This window comes from Toxorhynchites rutilus, chromosome 1 (assembly GCF_029784135.1).
Source record: "Toxorhynchites rutilus septentrionalis strain SRP chromosome 1, ASM2978413v1, whole genome shotgun sequence".
NCBI lineage: Eukaryota > Metazoa > Arthropoda > Insecta > Diptera > Culicidae > Toxorhynchites > Toxorhynchites rutilus.
This window is the reverse complement of record NC_073744.1, coordinates 134545685-134567128: the sequence shown is the minus strand read 5'-3', so window position 1 is coordinate 134567128 and position 21444 is coordinate 134545685. Positions and strand designations below refer to the sequence as shown.

The 21444-nt window shown below is 39.4% G+C and overlaps 1 protein-coding gene across 9 annotated transcripts in view; it reads left to right on the top strand.

Moving 5' to 3' along the window:
* Positions 1-21444, top strand: part of LOC129762992 (uncharacterized) — a 464623-nt gene that overhangs the window by 368954 nt on the left and 74225 nt on the right. For 7 of the 9 annotated variants that reach the window (XR_008740772.1, XM_055761656.1, XM_055761658.1 and 4 more), the window contains one exon: positions 10402-10419. The exons of the other annotated variants lie outside the window; for them this stretch is intronic. Coding sequence is in view for 6 of the 7 variants with exons in the window: in XM_055761656.1 (XP_055617631.1) it covers positions 10402-10419 (18 nt within the window). In the remaining variant the exon portion in view is untranslated. The remainder of the gene's footprint in view (positions 1-10401; positions 10420-21444) is intronic. 9 annotated transcript variants of the gene reach the window in all.

Sequence of the window (21444 nt, the reverse complement as noted above, 5' to 3'; positions counted from 1 at the left end):
TGGCACCCATACATCCAGCTTTTTTTGGAATCCAATCTTCTGCAAATGGTTTCAAACGGTTTTGTGGTCTATACCCAGTTCCTGGCCAATCGAGCGAGTGCTCACATGCCGGTCTACTTGGATGATTTCAACGATTTTATCGGTTTTCACGACGATTGGCCTACCAGTACGGGGTGTAGCTTCGACAGCCACTACACCAGAACGAAATCGATCAAACCAACGCTGTGCTGTGCGAATCGTTACAGTATCGGGTCCATAAACTACACGAATTTTTCGACCGCCTTCGTTGCAGTTTTACCTCGCAGGTAGTAAAAACGTAAAATATGGCGAATTTCTTGCTTGGTGGACTCCATCTTCGACGCGCTATAACTTGAGACTGAAAAGGGCAATCACAACACTGTCAAAACGACACTTGTAGCACATATTGTCGTCTTCAAATAGCCGTATAGTATGACCCGTTGCGATAAGTACAACACAAGATATGTTTAAGTGTTGCCATATATTGACAATATACGACATTTCTTTTTCCCCAACCCAATATTATAAGATAAGTTTCTTCGGTTTTACAACAGAAGGCGTAACTTGATTATTCCAGTGATTATTGAAGTGAATCAAATTTCCAGACATTCGTTAGAAAGTTACTGTCATTGCGCATCAGTATATGTCAAAAAGCTGAAGCGTAAACAACATAGCTTTTGCCACTTCAAATATGTCGAATTTCGTACCAACGAAAGTGTTTTTGCGGGGAGTGTTACTTCATTACTTCAATATGAAGAAAAAAGCTGCGGAAAGTCATCGCATTTTGGTGCAAGTTTATGGTGACCATGGTCCAACTGAGCGAACGTGTCAGACGTGGTTTGCACGGTTTAAAAGTGGTAATTTTGACTTGGAAGACGAAGAACGTTCCGGACCGCCAGAACAGTTTGAAGATGAAGAATTGGAGGCTTTACTCGATCAAGATCCTTCACAAACCCCACGAGAACTTGCAGATACACTTGGAGTAGATCAGCAAACCATATCCGATCGTTTAAAAGCAATGGGAATGATCCCAAGATAGGACATTGGGTGCCGTATGAATTGAAGCCACGAGACGTCGAACGCCGTTTTTTCACGTGCGAACAACTGCTCCAGCGACATGAATGAAAGGGTTTTTGCATCGAATCGTTGCTGGCGAAGAAAAGTGGGTCCATTACGACAATCATAAACGTCGGGCAACGTATGGATACCCCGGCCTTGCGTCAACATCGACAGCCGCGTGGAATATTCACGGCCAGAAGGTAATGCTGTCTATTTGGTGGGATCAGCTGGGTATTGTGTACTATGAGCTGCTAAAACCGAATGAAACCATTACGGGGGACCTCTGACCGACATTTGATGCTGATGCGACAATGCTCGACCGCATGTCGCTAAACCGGTCAAAACATGCTTGGAAACGATGAAATCGGAGGTTCTATCCCACATTACCACATCTCCAGACATTGCTCCGTCCGACTACTACCTTTTTCGATCGATGCAACATCAATTGCAATTGCATGCAATTGATCAGCACTTCTCCAATTTTGATGAAGTCAAAAATTGGATCGATTCCTGGTTGGCCAACAAACCGGCCGATTATTTCCGCCAGAAATATGGGATAAAGTTGTGACTAGCGATGGGCAATACTTTGAATATTGAATTTGTAACCATTTTTGCAAAATAAAGCATTAATTTTTGAAAAAAAAAAAAACGAATAAACTTACCGGTACTCCTATTAGTTACACCATTAATGGACGTCTCCATTATTTACCCACCGTGAACTCAAACCAACGAACTTAGACAGTTACCAGGTATGCTATAAAGGTTCTCACTATAAAGGCATTCATTGTCACTCAGGCTAAGGTCCCTGCAGATCGATTTTCGTCCAAAATTTTTTTTCGTGGTGATACCAGATCTCGACGTTTTATGCACTTTTAAGTTATTTGGCATCGAAAACTTTTTTTTCGATATTCCAAATTTCATGTAAATCGTTGTGCCATGTTACTTTTTTGAATATTTTCGCTTTTCTTCATAAAGCAATGTTTTTATCCATAATCTTTCGGAAAAAACACAAAAAACTCCTTGTTTGCTCCCAGTGCTTGTAAAAACAACATCAAGCTCAATTGTCCAATGTTAGTATTCTAGGCATATATTTTTTGTAGATCCATAATAAATGAATTGGTTCAAGTACAAGAATATTATTTCACGCTTTCAGCCGGGCTAATGCACTCATTTCTGGTTTGGAAGAACGAACTAAATCTCAAACAAATAAAAAAAAATCAATAGAACACGTATACACCTTATTAGCGAATTCATAATAACAATGAGATTTATATTCTGCAAAGGTGTAGCAGATTACTCACTTCTTTATAAAACGACATTTTCATGCATAATCTTTCGGGAAAACACAATAAAAATTATTTGTTCCCAGTATTTCAATGATGTTGTTCAATTGTCCCATGTTGATATTCATGGCATAACTGACCCACCACGAAATTTTATAATCCGTAATCAAGCTTGATTGATAGTTTATTGCTTATAAAAAAGCTAGTGTATTGCTAAATTAAAATGCTTTAAGCTTCTGATAGACAAATATGCTACAAAATTTTGGTTGCGTTTTTCTCAGTTGCGGATTTTGAAACATGGGACAATTAGGCGTAGAAAGACAGTATGGCTGTCAAAAAAAAACAACTCTTATACTCCTATCCTCATAAAAAAAACAGTGAAAAACAGTGAAACAGTGAACAAAAATTTTACACTCAGAAAAACGCAAAAATCTGTATCTTTCCAGCTAAATCTGTGCTTTTGACAACACTGTGTGTATTTATCAACTAATCATTAGAATATGAATGTTGTACTAAACAAATAAACAAAGTTTAAACAAAAGAAAAATAGAAATAGCTATACGGGCAACCGATAGAATGCGGACAACGCTTTGGTCACCCATAGTGTATATAGTGTAACAAGCAATCTGCATTAGCGCCTACATTCCAAATGCATTTGTTGGTTTAAATATAGCATCAGTGACAGTCACCTGTCAGCCAGCTTTCTACTGAGAACGCTATAGTTGTCAGCGACGATATTTGTACGGTTTGATGTCTGCTTCTAAAACAAAAAGGATACTAACTGACGCAAAACTGACAGTAAACTGACGGATTTAACTTGTTAATGAATATGATTTCGCGTTGAATTATTTCTATGAGCGTGCTCGACTCGTAACCGACCGACTGCTGTTTCTCTTTATGCAGTTTCTTTTATTTGATAAAATATTATAAAAGTACTAGCTGAGTCGGTAGGCGTTGTTCTGCCATATAACAGCCATTCCATGCAAAACCGATATAGTGGCTCTCAGATTTCCGTGAAGAGTGGTAATTTTGTTATTCACCTCAAAACATTAGACCCGTATTTTTCTATTTTTTCGATAGGGTGGCCATTTCCATTTTAGAGTGGTCCGAAAAATCAACTTTTCCCAAAAAAAAATCAACCCTTTTTTCCTAAAAAATGCCTTTTTTCAAAAATTCATAACTTTCGAAGTACTGGACCGATTCCGATGAAATTGAAATTGAAGGCCATACAAATGAAACACAATTTTCTGCATTACTCGAGAATCAATCAAGCAAATGAAACCAAATTTAGCATGTGGAGGTATTAGGATGCAATAAATGATTCTATGGTAGTTAGACCCTCCTCCCCCCTCTCTTAGGGAGCAGTCATACAAATGAAACACAAATTTTTGCATTACTCGAGAATTAATCAAACAAATGAAACCAAATTAAGCATATGGAGGTTTTAGGGTGCAATAAATGTTTCTATGGTGGTTAGACACTCCACCCTCCTCTCTTAGGGTGGGCTGTCATACAAATACATACAATTCTGCATAACTCAAAAACTAATCAAGCATATGGAGCCAAATTTGGCATGTTGATGATGATGACGACTCACCTCATACCTCTACAAAGGTTTGAACAGGTCGATTTATCTTATAGATAGTATTTATGTTTGCATTAAAGTCAAGAGACCAGCATTATAAAACAAAAACAAGAACGAACTGGCTCTGTTGCAGGCATGAATTTCTATTAATCGAACGTTATAAATTGGCGAAAACTGTAACTGTTAAACTGTGAAGATTTTAGTGAACGGACACTCCTCCCCCCTCTCTAAGGGGAGAAGAGGGGAGCCATTCAAAACCTCATATTTCCAGTTTGGTTAGTCGACAAAATACGCCCTGAGGAAATCGATAGCGTAATCTCCTCGGGAATTCTAACAGAGTAATACTTTCTCTGCCAGCGGGGAAGAATATTATCGAATACATCCAACAACTTGTGTAACACATCGCAAGCTACATAAAGATTTAATTTTTTTAACACATGACATTACATGATGCATTGTGTGTTGACCTAGCAATATCAAAAAAGACGGGTGGGTAATGTCGGGGACATAACCGGAGTGACGTAGGACTATGCAAAGGGGACAGCTTTTGTTAAATATATATTTTAAATATATTATTTTATTTTCTTCTCCTACGTGAAACCTACCTATCTACCTGAAAAATGGATTAGTTTACTGTTTACTCTTTATGAATATGTTGATGGTTCTGAAAAGAACCTTTGGTGTAGTGTTTTTGTTATCACTCGATATTCCCATCTTGTTCGGTTAAACCTTCCTGTTCAGCTATTGCGTTTGCCACTCGCCACAGCTTTCACGGTTGGAAAATTTCTTCCCATCCAGCTTGTGACATGTTGTTCAGTAAATTACATTTAATGCGACGTGTCGGAGAAACACTTTGCCACTCACTGAAACTAATTGTTGCCTTGATGAGCGCCGAACCGAAGCTGCTCTGTTCTTGATGCGGGTTTTCTGATTGTCGTGAGCAGCTTTGCAAGCCAACTCGAGCACTCCGACGGCTTAAACTCTATAATCGCTGTTAGGTATACTGGTGCTCCGGCACCAATCCGTTCGGCCTAGTTACCCTTGCGGAGCAATCAGTGAATGCAACCAACAGGGAACTGGATACCTGCACGGTTCGAGTGAGACTTTGCCTTTCCCTTAACTTGTCCTCCTTTGTTACGTCCGTCGTTACGGGTTTACGGTTTGAAAGAAAATAAGATTTTTTTTTTGGGGTCCGCGTGTTTTATACTCTAGCGGTACACACTCACAGGATAGAGACAAATCGGCAGACTCAGCCAGAGGGGCGAGTCCAACGAGACGAACGAATGAGCGTTAAAAGGGAGCGATGGCAAAAAAATACATTCATTACGATTTGTTCGCTCGTTGGATTCACATGCAGGCGAAAAAGGGTCCTTTTCAGGATCACAAAATTATCTTCAAAGTGATAACAAAACAATAAACTCTGTTTTGTTATCACTCGATATCCCCATCTTGTTCGGCTAAACCTTCCTGTTTAGCGATTTGTTGCCACTCGCCACAGCTTTACAGTTGGAAAATTTCTTCCCATCCAGCTTTGTACAGTAAATTATATTCAATGCGACGTGCCGAAGCGCCACTCAGTGTCGCATTGGAGGCGATTTTAACCTGTAATTGAACATTTGCGATGACAGTGGTTCAGTGTCGACTTTCAATGTGGGGTCATAATTTGGATCTCTATGTTTACAAAAATGTCCAACTAAATAAGTCGCATTACATGTCCGTCCAATTAGCTAAATGTCGAACTAATTGTAAATTACTGTACGTACAATCTGGAAACAATTTAAGAATTGGTGAAAATTGAATAATCAGGAAAGTCCCCAACTATCAATAAGCTCAGAACAACTGCCAAATTCACATACTCATCAGATCCTGGCAAACAAATTATGAAAAAATCAATTTGTGTTTTATTATTATTTTGGATATTGTTTTAGAAAGCATTGAACTGTATTTCCTAAACTCTTTTTTGGAAGGTTTAATGGCCCTGGTTGTGATGGTTGCGTTTCATTTTTATGACAGACAACACCCCCCATCCCCCCTTCCCTTTGAGTGGGGGGAGGAGTGTCTATTTACCACAGAAACGTTTCTTGTCCCCTAAAACCTTCATATGCTAAATTTAGCTCTATTTGCTTAATTAGTTCTTGTGTTATTCATAAATTTATGCTTCGTTTATATTTATTCAAGAGTAATGCAGAAATTTGCGTTTCATTTGTATAGCCGTATGGGAAGGGGTCTTGACCTATCATAAGAACCATCCCAGACCCCGCAATATCTAAATTCTTTCTAACATCCTTTTGACTTCTTCTTCTTTTTCTTGACTTGTTTTACTGAGGCTTTGTACTCAAACGTTCATTCGACGGGGATGTTTTGGTAATGATGATGAAGATCATGGCATGGTTTGAATTAAAGAGGTTTGAAGCCTTGAAAACTGACAATTGGAAAACTAAACCTAAAGTGTCATCTCCCGGCCTTGAGGAAGGCAATTTGGACGTCCTCGCCGAGTCCGCCGACTGTGAATGATGTTTTAGCGAGTGAGTGAGTGTTTGATTATAGAAACTTTGAACTGAAACACTCAAGTTATTAATTTTTCCAGTAACTCTTGGAAATTATATCTCCAATGTTCCCAAAAACATAATTCATTCATAATCATTCTATAATTATCCAAACCAAATCGGTTGTGAGTATCCAATCAAATTTCTCCTTCAGTTTTGTTCCAACCGAAGAACACAGCTCTACTCGCAGTAAAATACCTTCTTCTCACAAGTTGCCACCTTAAGGGGGTAATATACTATGAACGTCATAAAAAGTTTGTGATTTTCGCGATTTTTTTCAACGAGAAAATAAATTACCATGATTAATCTGTAATCACAGTTTTATTAGGTATATAATACTTTTTTTTTATCCCATTTATTTATTTATCAGGCTTATTAGCATTTTATCTGTAACAGAGCCGGGTTTTTATCGTGTACATGTACATATGTTTATGTTTCTATAAATTGTAAATTACACAGTAGAAGTAGTAGCCATTTAGGCGTTAGGTTTTCTGTTCCATTACATTATGGTAAATTACACTCTAGTAGCCATTTCGGCGTAAGGGTATTCTATCTGTTCTTCCATTGTTCAGCAGACCGGACAGCGGAGACAGTTGATATTGATCATTGTTGGGTTATTTATAGAACAGCAGCCCGATGTGTCTTGCAGAGCAGAGCAGTTGTATGGATGAATCGATCTTTGTTCCACCGTGGATCGATCTCCATAGCTGATGATGGTTGCGTGGACGTAGTTATTCTATAACAACACAAAGATGGTCAATTGAGGGCCCTGAGTTTGAACTCACGATCGATCGCTTAGTAAGCGAACGCGTAACCAAGTGGCTACGAAGACCCCCCTATATATTACTTAACAAACAAAAAATAAATTGGTGTCAGCTGGACTGTCCCCTGGATATTCGCAACCAGTTTCGAGCCCTTGCAGCCAAAACATTATAAACTGGTGGGAGTTCTAAAAGTTTTTAGTTTCCTGTCATCGTACGTAGGAGTTTTTTCAAAATATTGAGTTTTGATGAAATGGCAACATTTTTTTGTAGAACGCATTTTTTGGCTCAAAACAAAAGACAAAAGACAAAAATTTTCACTATAGTTTTATTTTTCAAAATATCAAAAAAACCTACGTACGATGACAGGAAATTTAGTGGATAATCTGGGAGAACTATTTCATCTAAATCGGATGAACCGTTCCGGAGGTAGAACTTCCACTAATTGGCTTGTAACTTTGGAACGGAACATCGGACAAAATTGGGACATTTTTTTTCAAGTTTCCAAAGTGTACTACCTCCTTAAAATGAGCTGCACTTTGACGTCACTGTTAACCCGGAAACAATGTGCGAAAATTATTGATCGATAAAAAAAAATAGTCAGCAATAAGCCCAAAAACACTCTCAATTTCACACAAGCTTTCCCCGACAATTATTTATAAAAATCAATTTGATTATCATTTCGGATATGTATCGAACATTATAAAATAACTTTATAGTAAAAGTTATGTTGACCCAAAAAAGGGTCCAAGTTTTATAGAAGCGAACAAAATACCACTACCTGTTTGTTTGTTACCGCTCAATTTATATAAACATTTTTGCGATGTATTAAGAAATGATCGAGTTATAAGCGTTCCAAATCATTCATTATTCTTAAAATGTTCAGTGTAAGGAATAATTTTTATTTTACCCCCACATATTACTGTTTGACGTAGTCCTAATAAAAATCTTCTCGTGTTCTATTTAATGCAACAGAAAATCTACTTTAGCGCGTAACATATCAAATGCATATGTCGGCACATGATCGTTTAGAAAAATGGCATCAGTAATAGTCACCTGTCAGTCAGCTTTCTACAGAGAAAAACTAGTCGCGATATTTGTTCAGTTTTATGTGTGCATGTAAGACGGAAGGAGTGCCAGCTAATGAAAAACTGACAGTAAACTGACGGAATGTGTTAATGAATATGATTTCCCGTGGAATTATTTATATAAACGAGCTCGGTTCGTAACCGACCAACTGCTGTTTTTTTATTTCTTTCATTTGATAAAATATTTAAAAGATTTTTTTTTTCTGTATTATAGTGACTTTCAACGCTTCTGGCTGGTTCGTCACTTTTACCTTCCATTTTGGAAGAATGTCGGGAGTGAGAATTGAACTCGTGATCTTGAACGTGAGAAGTATGGATGTTACCTCCACGCCAGATCGGCTCCATCTATTTAAAAGATGTTCAGAGAACACTTTTACATTTGATTGTGCGGTCGAACATGAATACAATACAAAATATTACTATTGTTCACCCTTGCTGACAATTTTCGGTTACATGAATGTCCAATGACTGATATTTTAATTCCTTTTTTATAATTTTGTTTTTGGAGTTCTAATTCAATAGGAACCGTTTCTTCAAGTTGGAATACACATGAATATTTTTACGAGTTGAACCTACAAAATACGCATCTATCTTTAGAATATGTAAACCGGTACAGAGTTTCATCCCAACTAAACTACCTCATCGCTATCGCTACGATCGCCCCATGGGTTCGATTGTTTATGACCTACACCGACCAATTAACGTGTACCAACAAGCAGATTTTTTTTCTTCATCGTTCATTTCACGTTTCCAATTCAAACCTAATGCATTTTTAATTATGCTCCTTCTGTGTCTATGTTTGGTCTGGCTGAACAGGAGCGATATCCTGGCGCTGTGTGGAGCTACATGCGGGATCTGCTTTCCGTATGGCCGCATCCGCCCCACAATGGAATTTTATTCCCTGATAATCCGTGACTGAGTGATATGAACGTGTGAGACTGTGTGTGTATGTGTGTATGGGCATGCTGATGCCTCCGAATGCTTGTTACGATTCGGTTTGATGTGCGTTTCTTTTTTCATTTCCCTCGCGATGATGCAGCCAGCTATCGTTACGTAGCTAGCATTCAGGTATGTGGGGCCTAGAGGGGCTATCCCAGTCTTGTGCATGCCACCATCGATACCCCCTGGTTAGCGTGTCACGGGAAATGTTGAGGAAAATTTTCGAGAGCTTGTTGAATGTGTACTGGTTATTATTCTGCATGCAACAAGGGATAGGGAAGCACGATAGAGTCGGGAGTGTTGCAATGCTGCTGCCATGAGCTCTGGGAGACTCCGCACGATTATGGAAATGGATGCGCTGAACTTCGTTCGGATGAAATATAGTCGCTGGTGCTGGTGAAATTCTCAGTGAACATGCTACTCCAGGGAAAACGGTATGAACATCAATTAGCAACTCAAATTGAAACCAATTGAAATTCGTTTTGTTAGAGAAAAAGCGTTAAGACGGTAAAACAATGAAAGAATCGTATCCTATCAACTAGCAGAAGCATTTAGTAGGAAAGAAGCGAGTGGTTCCTCTTGCAATAACAGAAAAAAGACCATACAGTGTGCGCTCCGCCTTGAATTGACTTCTCCACCAATTCCCCAAAACATTTCGAAAATAAAACAGCAAGTACCACATAATGGGTTCACCATATGCAGTAATTCCATGAACATGATTTGACTCGTATCTTTTATTTAGCTCTTATGGAGCATCATTCTGAATTAGGATGGTCTTAAAAATCAATTTGTTTTTCGGTGGATCTTTTTTTCTTGGAATTACTGCATGTGCATATTTATTTTTTGCAAAATATCAGCATTATAGCTGTTATCCCAATGAATACGATCACGACAACTGAACAAACAACTCCACCCCAAACGCAAAAAAAAACAGACCGCAACATTAAAGCCTATTCCGTTGCACAGAAGAAATATAAACAATCAGCCATACCGATCCTTGTTTCACGAATTAACTCATAATTTGATAACAAATAAAAAAAACTCGCTCCATCCCGTTCGAACAATCAATAATTAAAACAAATATTTGTAAACTCACAAAACACACACACTCTCCGTATGTAGGAAGACAATGGCCGCGTGGTAAGTGGAAAGGAAACGGTAATGCATTCGCCAGTTTGTGAGTCCAATTTCAAAGCCAAACAAAACTTTAAAAAAAACATTTTGAAGTAAAAGCCACCGCACCCCTCATCATTTTGTCATTTAGTTTTGATTTATCAGTCGATCGGCGGCGGCTCGATTCCAATGGCACAGATGACTGAAGTTTGCCGCAAAACACCACCAACAGATAAAAGAAACCCACAATTGAACAAACAAACAAACAAACAAACAATTCACCCACCCATACTAATGCAACCCGTAATTCACGCTAGTTGTTGATGACGTATGTTTTTTTTTCTTTTTACTGGTAATAGGAAATATGTTTTTGCCAACTTCTGATTTCGTTGTACAGTTTTAGCTGGCATATCGATTATTAATTGACGCTTTCATGCTGCAGTTTATTTTTTCGTATTGTGAAAAACAACGACCGACCACCATCGAATGGCTTTCATGAATTTGAATACAAAACTGAAAATTCACAAACGTATGACAGTCGCTTTTCTATTTTCGCTAATAGAGTAATGGTAATGAGTAAATATATATATATATATATCTTAAAATTCGCTTTTGATTTTTCACTTACTTCCCGAACGATCAACGTCTTATCGATTGAAGGGCAGGGGGAAAATTTTGAGATCGGGTTATTGATTTCTTAAATCGTTTTTGGTAATTCAATTCCAATCGTGTTAGAAAAAATCGGAATCGCAATCGGAAATTGAAAAAAATATTCCGAAGCGTATATTTTAAAACTTAGAGGAGAATCCACACAATTTAGTCACAAACTCTCACTCGTTTGACCTCGTTCTAGCATTTCAGTAAAAAAATGGTAATAATCTAAACTAGAAGTTGTTCAGTGAGTGCTTAGTGTGAGGACCATAAAAATGCGAAAAACTTTTACTTGTTTTCGTATATATTAGTATAATCAAAACAAATGTTTTGTTGATGTTTTTTATCTGCATAGAATCACACGATTATGTCCGACTTCATTCTGAAGTACTTTTCTCAGTCGGTTTCGGAGTCCCGAGCATATCTTCGTAGCACACGACTTCGATATGGGGCTCTGTCGTACAGATCCAAAGAAATTGGGTCACTTAGACGTCAATATTCAGGACTAGGCTTTGCGGAATGTACGTATCTGCATGCTCGTACTATTTAGTCCTGACTTAGGAAGTGTCGAACAATCGCGCAGGTGCAAAGGTTGACCGATTTTTGGATGCCGGTCAATTCCTTCCCGATGTTCAAAACATTAAGGGGGAACTATGGAAACATTAACGGGGAACTATGGAAACTTGAAAAAAAATTAAAAAAATGTTTCCGGCCTAAAATGTTCTCTGGGATGTCTACTTTAAAGGGCGAACACGAAATTATTGCGACACCGAAAATGTCATACCAATTTTCTTATAATGTTTAGAATCAAACCAAAATTTTAGGGTAGTTTTATACATATATTCACTTCAAAAATCAAAAGAAAAGTTAATCGATGGAGCCTTGAGTGTAAAATTGAACGCATTTTCGCTTGATGCCCTCCGTCAAAGTCTTTACAGTGTCATCCGGTACCAGTTTCTCAGTTTTTTTTTCCATTTTCTTAACATGTCCTTCTCGTCTTTGACTGTCTTCTTGCTCTTCCGAAGTTCCCGCTTCATTATTACCTAGTACTGCTCCACAGGGCGCAGCTCCGGACAGTTTGGCGGGTTCATGTCCTTTGGAACAAAATGGACAGAATTGGCCTCATACCACTCCAGGACACTTTTAGAATAGTGGCATGATGCCAAATCTGGCCAGAATAGCGGAGCTTCGTCTTGCTGCTGCAAAAACGGCAAAAGGCGCTTCTCGAGGCACTCAGATTTGTAGATCTCGCCATTTACTGTGCCCTTTGTCACGGAAGGCTCACTCCTCAGTCCGCAAGAGCAGATGGCCTGCCAAACGAGATATTTTGAGGCGAACTTCGACATTTTCATCTTCTTAAATTTGTCGCCCACATCGAACTTGCTCTTGCCGGTGAAAAACTCCAACCGCGGCATTTGCTTAAAATTGGCTTTTATATACGTTTCGTCGTCCATCACACAGCAGCCATATTTTGTCAGCATCTTCTCGTAGAGCTTCCGTGCCCGAGTTTTAGCCGTCGATTGTTGCCGCTCATCGCGGTTTGGGAAGTTCTGTACCTTGTATGTATGTAGTCCAGCTCTCTTCTTTGCATTCTGGACGTAGCTCTGCGACATGCCGATCTTTTTAGCCAAATCACGGCTTGAGACGTTGGGATTTGCTTTAATCATCCGCTTCACCTTTCCCTCCGTCTTTTTGTTCTTCGGTCCCGGTTTTCTTCCAGCTCCTTTGCCGTGGTCCAACGTCAACCGCTCCAACCGCACTTTGGAAACGGTTGAATGGTGAATGTTCAACATTTTTTCCAACTGCCGGTGCTACAGGTCAGGAAATTCCAGGTGTTTGGAAAGAATTTGTTCTCTCGACTCGCGTTGGTTCACCTCCATTTTCGTTGAATCGAAAAACACGACTTCGAGTTTGACAGCATGTAGACACTACACATCAATGAGAAAGTGTGCAAAATTTGGTTGATTTTTACCCAATGGTAAAAAAGTTATGCCCTGTTGAATGTGTCGCAATAATTTCGTGTTCGCCCTTTACTGTAGTTTTCGTCCCGGGTTTGTCCGATGCTTCGTTCCAAAGTTACAATCCAATTAGTGGCCCTAAGTCTTTGTGAAAAAGCACGGATCCAAATTTGAAACGCGTTTTTCTCGAAACTAAGTTTTGCACACTAATGGGAGTTCTACCTCCGGAACGGCCCATCCGATTTTGATGAAATATTTTTTCCCAGATTCTCCACTAAATTTCCTGTCATCGTGACTTTGTGACCGTGAGTCTTCTCCAGTGTTCGGTTTAGTGACATAGCGACATCGATGTTGGTGTCTTGTCGGTCGCTCTTGTCGTAAACCATTATATCTGGACGGTTTTAAAGGATCGAGAGGTCAGTCAGAAAGGTGCGACCCTAGTACGACTTCAAACGGTAATTTCCCAGGATGGTTGCAGACTGGTACCGGTAATTCGGTACAATGACTTTCAACATACCACATTGAAGCGCCAGTGCTTCTTCTTTATAACACATCCGAAACTCTCTCCTCTTCGATTGATTCCGCCCTCTCTAAATGCTTTCTCAATCTCCCCTCAACTCTTCATGGACAGTTTTGTTATGTTTGACTACTCCAAAAGTGAAAGTAGATGATATTCACTTTAACATCGGCTTCGACGAAAATTGGAGTTGTTGCTAGAGGTCGTTTGGAGGGCTATCGGACTTCGGAACAACATCTATCTTCAAGCGGTTCATCTCCTCCAGCGACTTCTGCGGGTAATGGGCGGAGGCCAGGTCCGACCAAAACACCACATCTTGAAGGAGGCAACTTTCGGCTCCCCGTTCACATCAAAACCTGAACGGAAGATGGGTTTTGACATCCCCTTTTTACTGATTGTTAGCCAGAGAAGCACCTTCCTTGGGAACTCCAAAAGTGAAAGTATGCAAAGGAATCGTGAAAATGTTGATAGCGTGTATATACCCTGTGTATGATGCTACCAGTTTATAATGATAACGTTGTCGATAACGCCTGTTATCCTCTATTGAAATGCCCCACCATGCATACACACACTTGGTGCGTTACTATCTTCTGGATCGCGCATAAGTCAAAGCGACATAGTGTCACGGACCGTGTTGGGTGATTCCTCGGTTTAAGAGCCACACACCCTGCATACAGGAAAGTCTTCATGACACAGTCCGCTCGACTCAAAAACTTGTCTCTCTCTTTTGTATGTCTTTTTGTTGTTGCGAATTTCATTGAACTGTCGGAATCCAAAACATTTATTAGATTTGCCACGAGCCATGTCTCTTATAACTCGCTATTGTAGACTTCGTAGTCTCCGAATTCGGTAAGTTGTTCTTTCAGCAGATAGACACAGCGCCACTTGTCTAGGTCAAACTTCATGAAAATATACCTGCTTGTTGGAGGTTTTTTTTAATTAAAGAGGCTACAAAGTTTATTCGCCTCTAGCCACGAAGAAGCCCTATCAATCAATGGAGGTCTTGGGATTGAAGCCACGATCGTTCGTTGGGTAAGCAGACACCTTGAGACGTTTAGACTACGGAGACTTCTATTGTGTCTCCGCCAACCCGGATATCTATACAAAGACGCTGACGAGATCCATGTAAAAGATATGGGTTACTCATTCGTGGGCGCCGTCGCCATACCTTATTTTATAACAATGCCGATTCTCTTGGGCGTCTCACTGAGGGGGTTCAGTCACCAGACAAAACCAAAGCGAACTGAAAGTGTCGCCTTGCAATATTTCCCTTTTCATGACGTATGAAGTCATAAGCCTTTCTTTAGTCGATATAGACTATACTGCAGTTTTGCTGATTGTGAATTACTTGTCCGACCATAACTGCGTTGACGATGACCGGGTTATGACAGCCTTGCGTATTTGTCATGCATTCTTTCTGTTCTGCTACGAGGATGTTATACTGTTCGCGGTGAGCAGAAACTTTGGTAATTATAATGCTACAAATCAGTTTGTATAATCTCGAAAGGAACGTTATCCGTTTGGACATTCATAAGTTCAGTGTGCTGAATTTGTATGTTAATATATTGGACACGATGTATTTCCCAACAAAATACGTTTCATTTAGGAACTCCAATCAGGATTAATTGTTCTACCTTGAAATATGGTTTCAATTATTCATAATTCTACTAGAGGGTGCTACGATCAGAAATTGGTCGACCTAAACCAGACGCATTTCTTTAAATCGTGCATTTTGAAAATAGTGTTCAGTTGTCGACTCGAAAGTGTATTTTGATATTACCATTTGCTATTCAGCTATCAAACTAGATGAGCAACGCATCAAAATTCTCCAAAATTCGGGCAACGTGAGTCGAGAACCGGTAACCGCAGCGAAGACAAAAAGAATGACCAGCACTGAATTCCAACTTCTCCGTCAGAGATATCACAAAACCGCGAGAAGTGTCGTCTACAAGCGTGCATCGAACTAAAAAATGAGCCGCACTGTCAATTTATAAGAAGTTAGTATCTACAAGTCGTGACGATAAACAAAACAAAATGGTTAAAATGCGATCCCGGAAGCTGTACACGATGGTGCGAACGAAACCTTCGTCAAGGCAGACTTCAAACAGATTCCTAGGCAGGCGAAAGGGGCTTGGAATAGCGTGCGTACATGTTTTCGGTGAAATCAGCACTCATAGTGACAAATTGATTTTTGCGCCCTTCTCGGACGATGCGACGGAGTATTACTGGACAATTATAGTCTTTGTCGATAACTGTGGCAAGCCATACCTCCAACGGAAACGATCCATAATGTCTGTTTGATTCAGACCCCAAAAGAATCAACGAAGCCGTTCTCAAAGCCTGCCTGTGTCTAAGAATATCCGTAGCGGTATGGATCTGCGTCACTCGTCTGACGACAAATGTTTTCGACGAGTTGGAGAAGAGTATTACCGACATCCGACCAGAATAATAGGGTAGCTAATATCTTCAAGGACGCCAGTTGGCGCAGTATGATAGCAGATTCCAAGCTCAAGTTCCAAGCCGATGACACTATTGTAGGCGCTGTCAGGATCGTAGACGTAAAAATCTTCAACAACAGCCTCGACAGTAACGGTGTATAAATACTCTTGAGTATTCCATACTTTCTGTCCCGTAGATTTTTTATTTACTACGACTCTACATCCCATTGAGATTAGATCTGATTCACTACCCTTCTCCAATAAACCCGATCCATGACTGCAGTTCTCCAACTCCCGGCTGCGCCGATTCATGCCAAGTCCTGCTCCACCTGGTCCAACCATCTCGCTCGCTGGGCTCCTCTCCTTCTTGTTCCTACCGGATTCGATGCGAACACCATCTTTGCAGGGCTGCTGTTCGGCAATCTTGCAACATGCCCTGTCCTTCGCACTCGTCCAGCCTTGGCGACTCTGTTTTCCTGTACACCACCGTATGTTGTTCTGAGCACACAGCGTTCGAAAACACCAAGCGCTTGTGAGTTCTCTTCAAGCATCGTCCATGCTTCGTGCCCATAGAGAACAACCGGTCGAATTAGGGATTTGTACATGGTACACTTCGTACGGGGTCGGAGTTTGTTGGACCTCAAAGATTTGCGGAGCCCGTAGTAGGCACGACTTCCATTGACTATGCGTCTTCGAATTTCACGGCGCTGTGCTGTTGAGCTGTTTTAAAGTTTTAAAAGCTTAAAAATGGTTTGTATATATGCGAGTAGACATCTCTTTCTGTTTTTTTCTCTCATTTCATTTGGGATTGTGCCAAAAAAGAAAGTCAATACGACGTCAATGGGGAACGAACCAAGGCCGGCTGGAATGCAAAGCTATTTCACACGACCACGCTATCCATATAGCTGCCAGCGCTGCTATATTGAAGCGTGATAATATTACACCTCATCATAAAATGAAGTTGGAAAGTGTTTTCTAAGAGGATAAAGAAGAACATGAACGAGAATATATCTTTCTCTGTCTGGGTCGTGTATTTGGCAAACTATACGAAGAGCTTTCATATGCTTTCATTTAAGGTGAAGGTAGAAGGAAGCCATTGTAGTAGTATAGGTAAAAACACGTGTAAAAATGGAGTAATATTGTGTGTGAGAGAAGAGTAGAGCACACGTAAATAGATCAATTCACTTATCAGACTGTGTGGCGTTTCAATGACACAAGTCTTACAGTGATAGACATTCGTGGGGCTAACCCCACTTGAAAAAAAAACTTGAAACACTTACAAATAACAAGGAATGTTCTTTTTATCGGTATACTTATTTGCTGTAGTGATAGTATATTTAAGTCACTTTTATTGAAAGGACGTGCGTCACAATCACACACACAAGGCGGCATCGGTGGATATAAACATTCAAACGTCGTTTTTTCCCGAGACATACGTTTAGCCGCAGGGCATAAAAATCGAGTTTTCGCATAATCACCAAGCCTTTATCTGTGTTTTTTGAAAAAATACTTGGGAATGTTCAATTTACAAGATAAATATTAGATGTGCAACGTAAGAAGTTGGTCAGATTAGTGATTTACATAGAATTTGATGGAATGGTGAAAGATATTCTAAGAGGGGCGGAAAATAATAAAGATATTCAGTGAACAAAAGTTTTCTAATCGCTCGATCGTAACAAAAATGTGTCGATCTGAGAAAGTGGTACGGAATTTCTTTAAATAGTGCCAGAAATATGGGATATAACGACCAACAAATGGGAACACCAAAATTAATTTGCGTCTTAAAGGTCGAATAAGACACGAAGCAACCAGGGAACGATGTCCTGCTCATACATTAAGGCAGAATCGGTTGTTCCAGGTTGTTCCAGTAACGAAGAGGCATATTGCGCGCATCTTGAATGAGTCACCAAACATCATGTGGAAGAAACCTCGAGGGAAGCCGAAACGGACCGCCACCCATAAGCAGAACTATCTCATTTTCGCCCGGCAATACATGGAATGGAAACTAGAATGGAGAAATGGTGTATTTTCCGGCGAAAAAAGTTCGATTTGGATGGTCCGGACTGTTACAGTTGCTATTGGTACAATTTAAGTCAACGGCATGGCGTAAGATCGAAGCGAACTTTGGGGGCGGAAGTTTGACAGTGTGGGGAGCCGTTTCCTATCACAGCAAGCTTCTCATTTGTTTCCTTTTTACCCGAATGAACTTCGAAAAGTATCTTCAATTACTGGAAGACGTTTTGATTGGGCATATTGATAATAACGCTACGGAGGATGTCGTTTTTTCAGCAGGATAATGCATAGAATCACGTTTCCAAGCAATCGAAGGCATGGTTTGCCGAGAAGGACATTCCGCTTCTTGAATGACCTGCTGGCAGTCGATTGCAATTCCATAGAGAACCTATGGAGAATCTTGGCCGAGATTGTCTATGCGAACGGATGACAATTTGACAACATTTCCAGTCTCAAGGCAGTAATGTAGGAATGTTGGACTATAATCAATATGGCAACACTTAAAAAGCTGTCTGACTCGATGCCAAGTCGAGTTTTCAAAGTGATCCGAAATGGAGGTGGACATACTAAATATTAGCTACCGATTGGACTCGAAATTTGCCGCACAAATTTTCTTTTATTGAAATTTTAGGATGCGGCTAAACGAATGTCCACCCTGATTCCGCATATTTGAATCACTTAGAAAACAAAAAGTGAATTTATACTTTTTTTTAGAATGAATTCGATGAAAATAAACAATAATCATCTGTTAAGAGCAAAACTGTACAAAGAATTGACTTATTTTTAAAAATATTGAGGAAAAAAAAGGTGCGGCTAAACGAATGTCTACTACTGTAGAATACATTTGAAAAAAATACCAATTCAATACTAAAGTAAAATGTATTAACGATGTGTTCCGATGAACAATTGCATATATAGATATATATAGAATGTGTATTTGCATATGAAGTAAAATTCTGATCATACGCGAGCAAATTTATAACACATGCGAATTGGAGCTTTTTTGGGGCTTTAACAAGTTCTTCCGCATAGTAACTTGATGTTGATAATTCCTTAATATTTTCCTTCTTATTGTTTTCACATATTCACGTTAGCGAGCTTTAACCCTTTTCTCCGTTGGCCGAGGCATGATTGAATGTAATACTTTTCCGTTTACTATTTTTGAAGGCATAGGCAGCCGTAGCAGTGTTCCGAGCTCTGCAATACATTACTCGAGAATTAATCAAGCAAATGAAACCAAATTAGGCATATGGAGGTTTTAGGGTGTAATAAACGTTTTTACGGTGGTTAGAAACTCCTCCCCCTCTCTTAGGGAGGGCTGCCATACAAATGAAACACAAATTTCTGCATTACACGAGAATTAATGGAGAAAATGAAACCAAATTAGGCATATTGAAATTTTTGGCTGCAATAAATGTTCCTATGATGGTTCGACTCTCCACCCCCCTCTCTAAAGGGGGGTTGCCATACAAATGAAACAAATTTCTGCATTACTCGAGAATTGATCAAGCAAATGGAACCAAATTTGGCATGTGGAGATTTTAGGGTGCAATAAACGTTTTTACGGTGATAAGACACTCCACCCTTCTCTCTAAGTGGGAGCTGCCATACAAATGAAAGACGAATTTCTGCATAATTCGAAAACTAATCAAGCAAATGGAGCCACATTTGGCATGTGAAGGTTTTACGGCGCACGAATCGTTTCTATGGTAAATACACTCCTCCCCCTCTCTAAGGGGGGCTGTCACACAAACGAAACACGAACTTCTGCATAACTCAAGAACTATTCAAACACAATTTGGAATGTGAGGGTTTTTGGGTACGATAAATGTTTCTATAATGGTTTGACACCCTCCCTCCTTTGGAATGGAGAAGGGGTCCCATAAAAATATTACACATATTTCAACCAAAAATATTCCAACCAAACATGACAATTGAAAATTTTCGGAAAACTTTGAAGGAACAAGGGAAAATTCTAAAAATGCAATTCGCATGTGTTCTACAATTACATTGACAAGCGTTGTTAGTCTGTTTGATGTTTGCGCTAGCGAAATTGATCTTTTTTCGAAACTGGAAATGGATTTTAATGTGATGGAACGCACTCCTATATCTTCTTCTATCTATACCAAGAAAAAAAAAGATCGACGGATGTATTGATAGGAGCAGAACTCGAGGAAGGAATTGTCCGATTTAGGGCTGTACGGCTATTTTGAATATTCAGTTCATTTTTGACAACTGCTTTTCTTACACGTGTTTTGGTTCATCTTCGATTTTTGCCTGTCTCTAGATAAACCCACTTTTTTCAGAATGTTTTCAAAACTTCTCAAAGACTTTTCATTTATGATTGCCATCACACACGACGCCAAAATTTGATTTATCCGTCGGTTGAAGAATTTCTGACTCAAAATTTGGGAAGATGGTTTTTTCCTAAGACAAGACTAGACAATAGGGGGTCGAATTCAGACCAGCTGCTGATTGGTCATTTATACGCACTTGACAATTGGTTGACTCGCCTTGTCCGTTCACACAGTGTGAGCTGCTGACGAGAAACTAGATACTACAGCATTGGCTTACCAGGGATGCCAGATGATTTTTCAAATGTCCATCAAATAGTCAGAAACAGCAATCAGGTCCGAATTTGACAGATGATTGATCCGAAATCGACTTCTCTATTGGCAGTATTCGTCTCAGGTTTCCAGTTGCATTTATGTTATTTAGTTGCACAATTTCATCGCGAAATACACGCTGACCGTGTATAAAAATACTTTGTGCTGAATTTCTTCGAACTGATGGTACTATCTGAAAAAACAGAAAGGCAAAAGGATTTGGGCCAGGAATTGGATGCAAGAAAAAGGAGCAACAAATAAAATCTTGAAGAAACTCTACGATGATGATCCTCTAGAGTACATAGCAGTGTTGAGAAAAACACCTGAATTAGTGGAACACTGTTGAATTTCATTGGTCCAAAAATACAACGGCAAGATACACTTATGAGGGATGCTTTACCTGCAAGAGTGAAATTAAAAAGGACATTGATGTGCCTTGCTTCTGGAATATCGTTCAGATAGTTGTCGATATTTTTTAGAATCTCGAAAGCATCCATAGCTAAGATAATTCCGGAAGTATGTGATGCTATAAATGACAACCTAAAAGATTGTTTAAAATTTTATTTATTTCGCCTTGCCAGCAGCTTCGTGTACCAATTTGTTAAATAAAAATGTTAGTGGATGGAATAAATACGTCAAAGGCGTCAAAAATAAAAATAATGAATAAAAATGTACTTTTGGAAATCGAATATGTATTCTGTTTTTTAGGACAATACTTTCTTTGAAAGTTGTTAGTGAATTTTGAATGAAAATTGTGCCTGATAATGATTCTATATTAGAGATCCTCAAGAAAACTATCTCAAAAAGAAAGCGTGCCCCGCCAGCGTGCAGAACAAAATAACAACGATTTCGTTTAGAAACTATGAGGT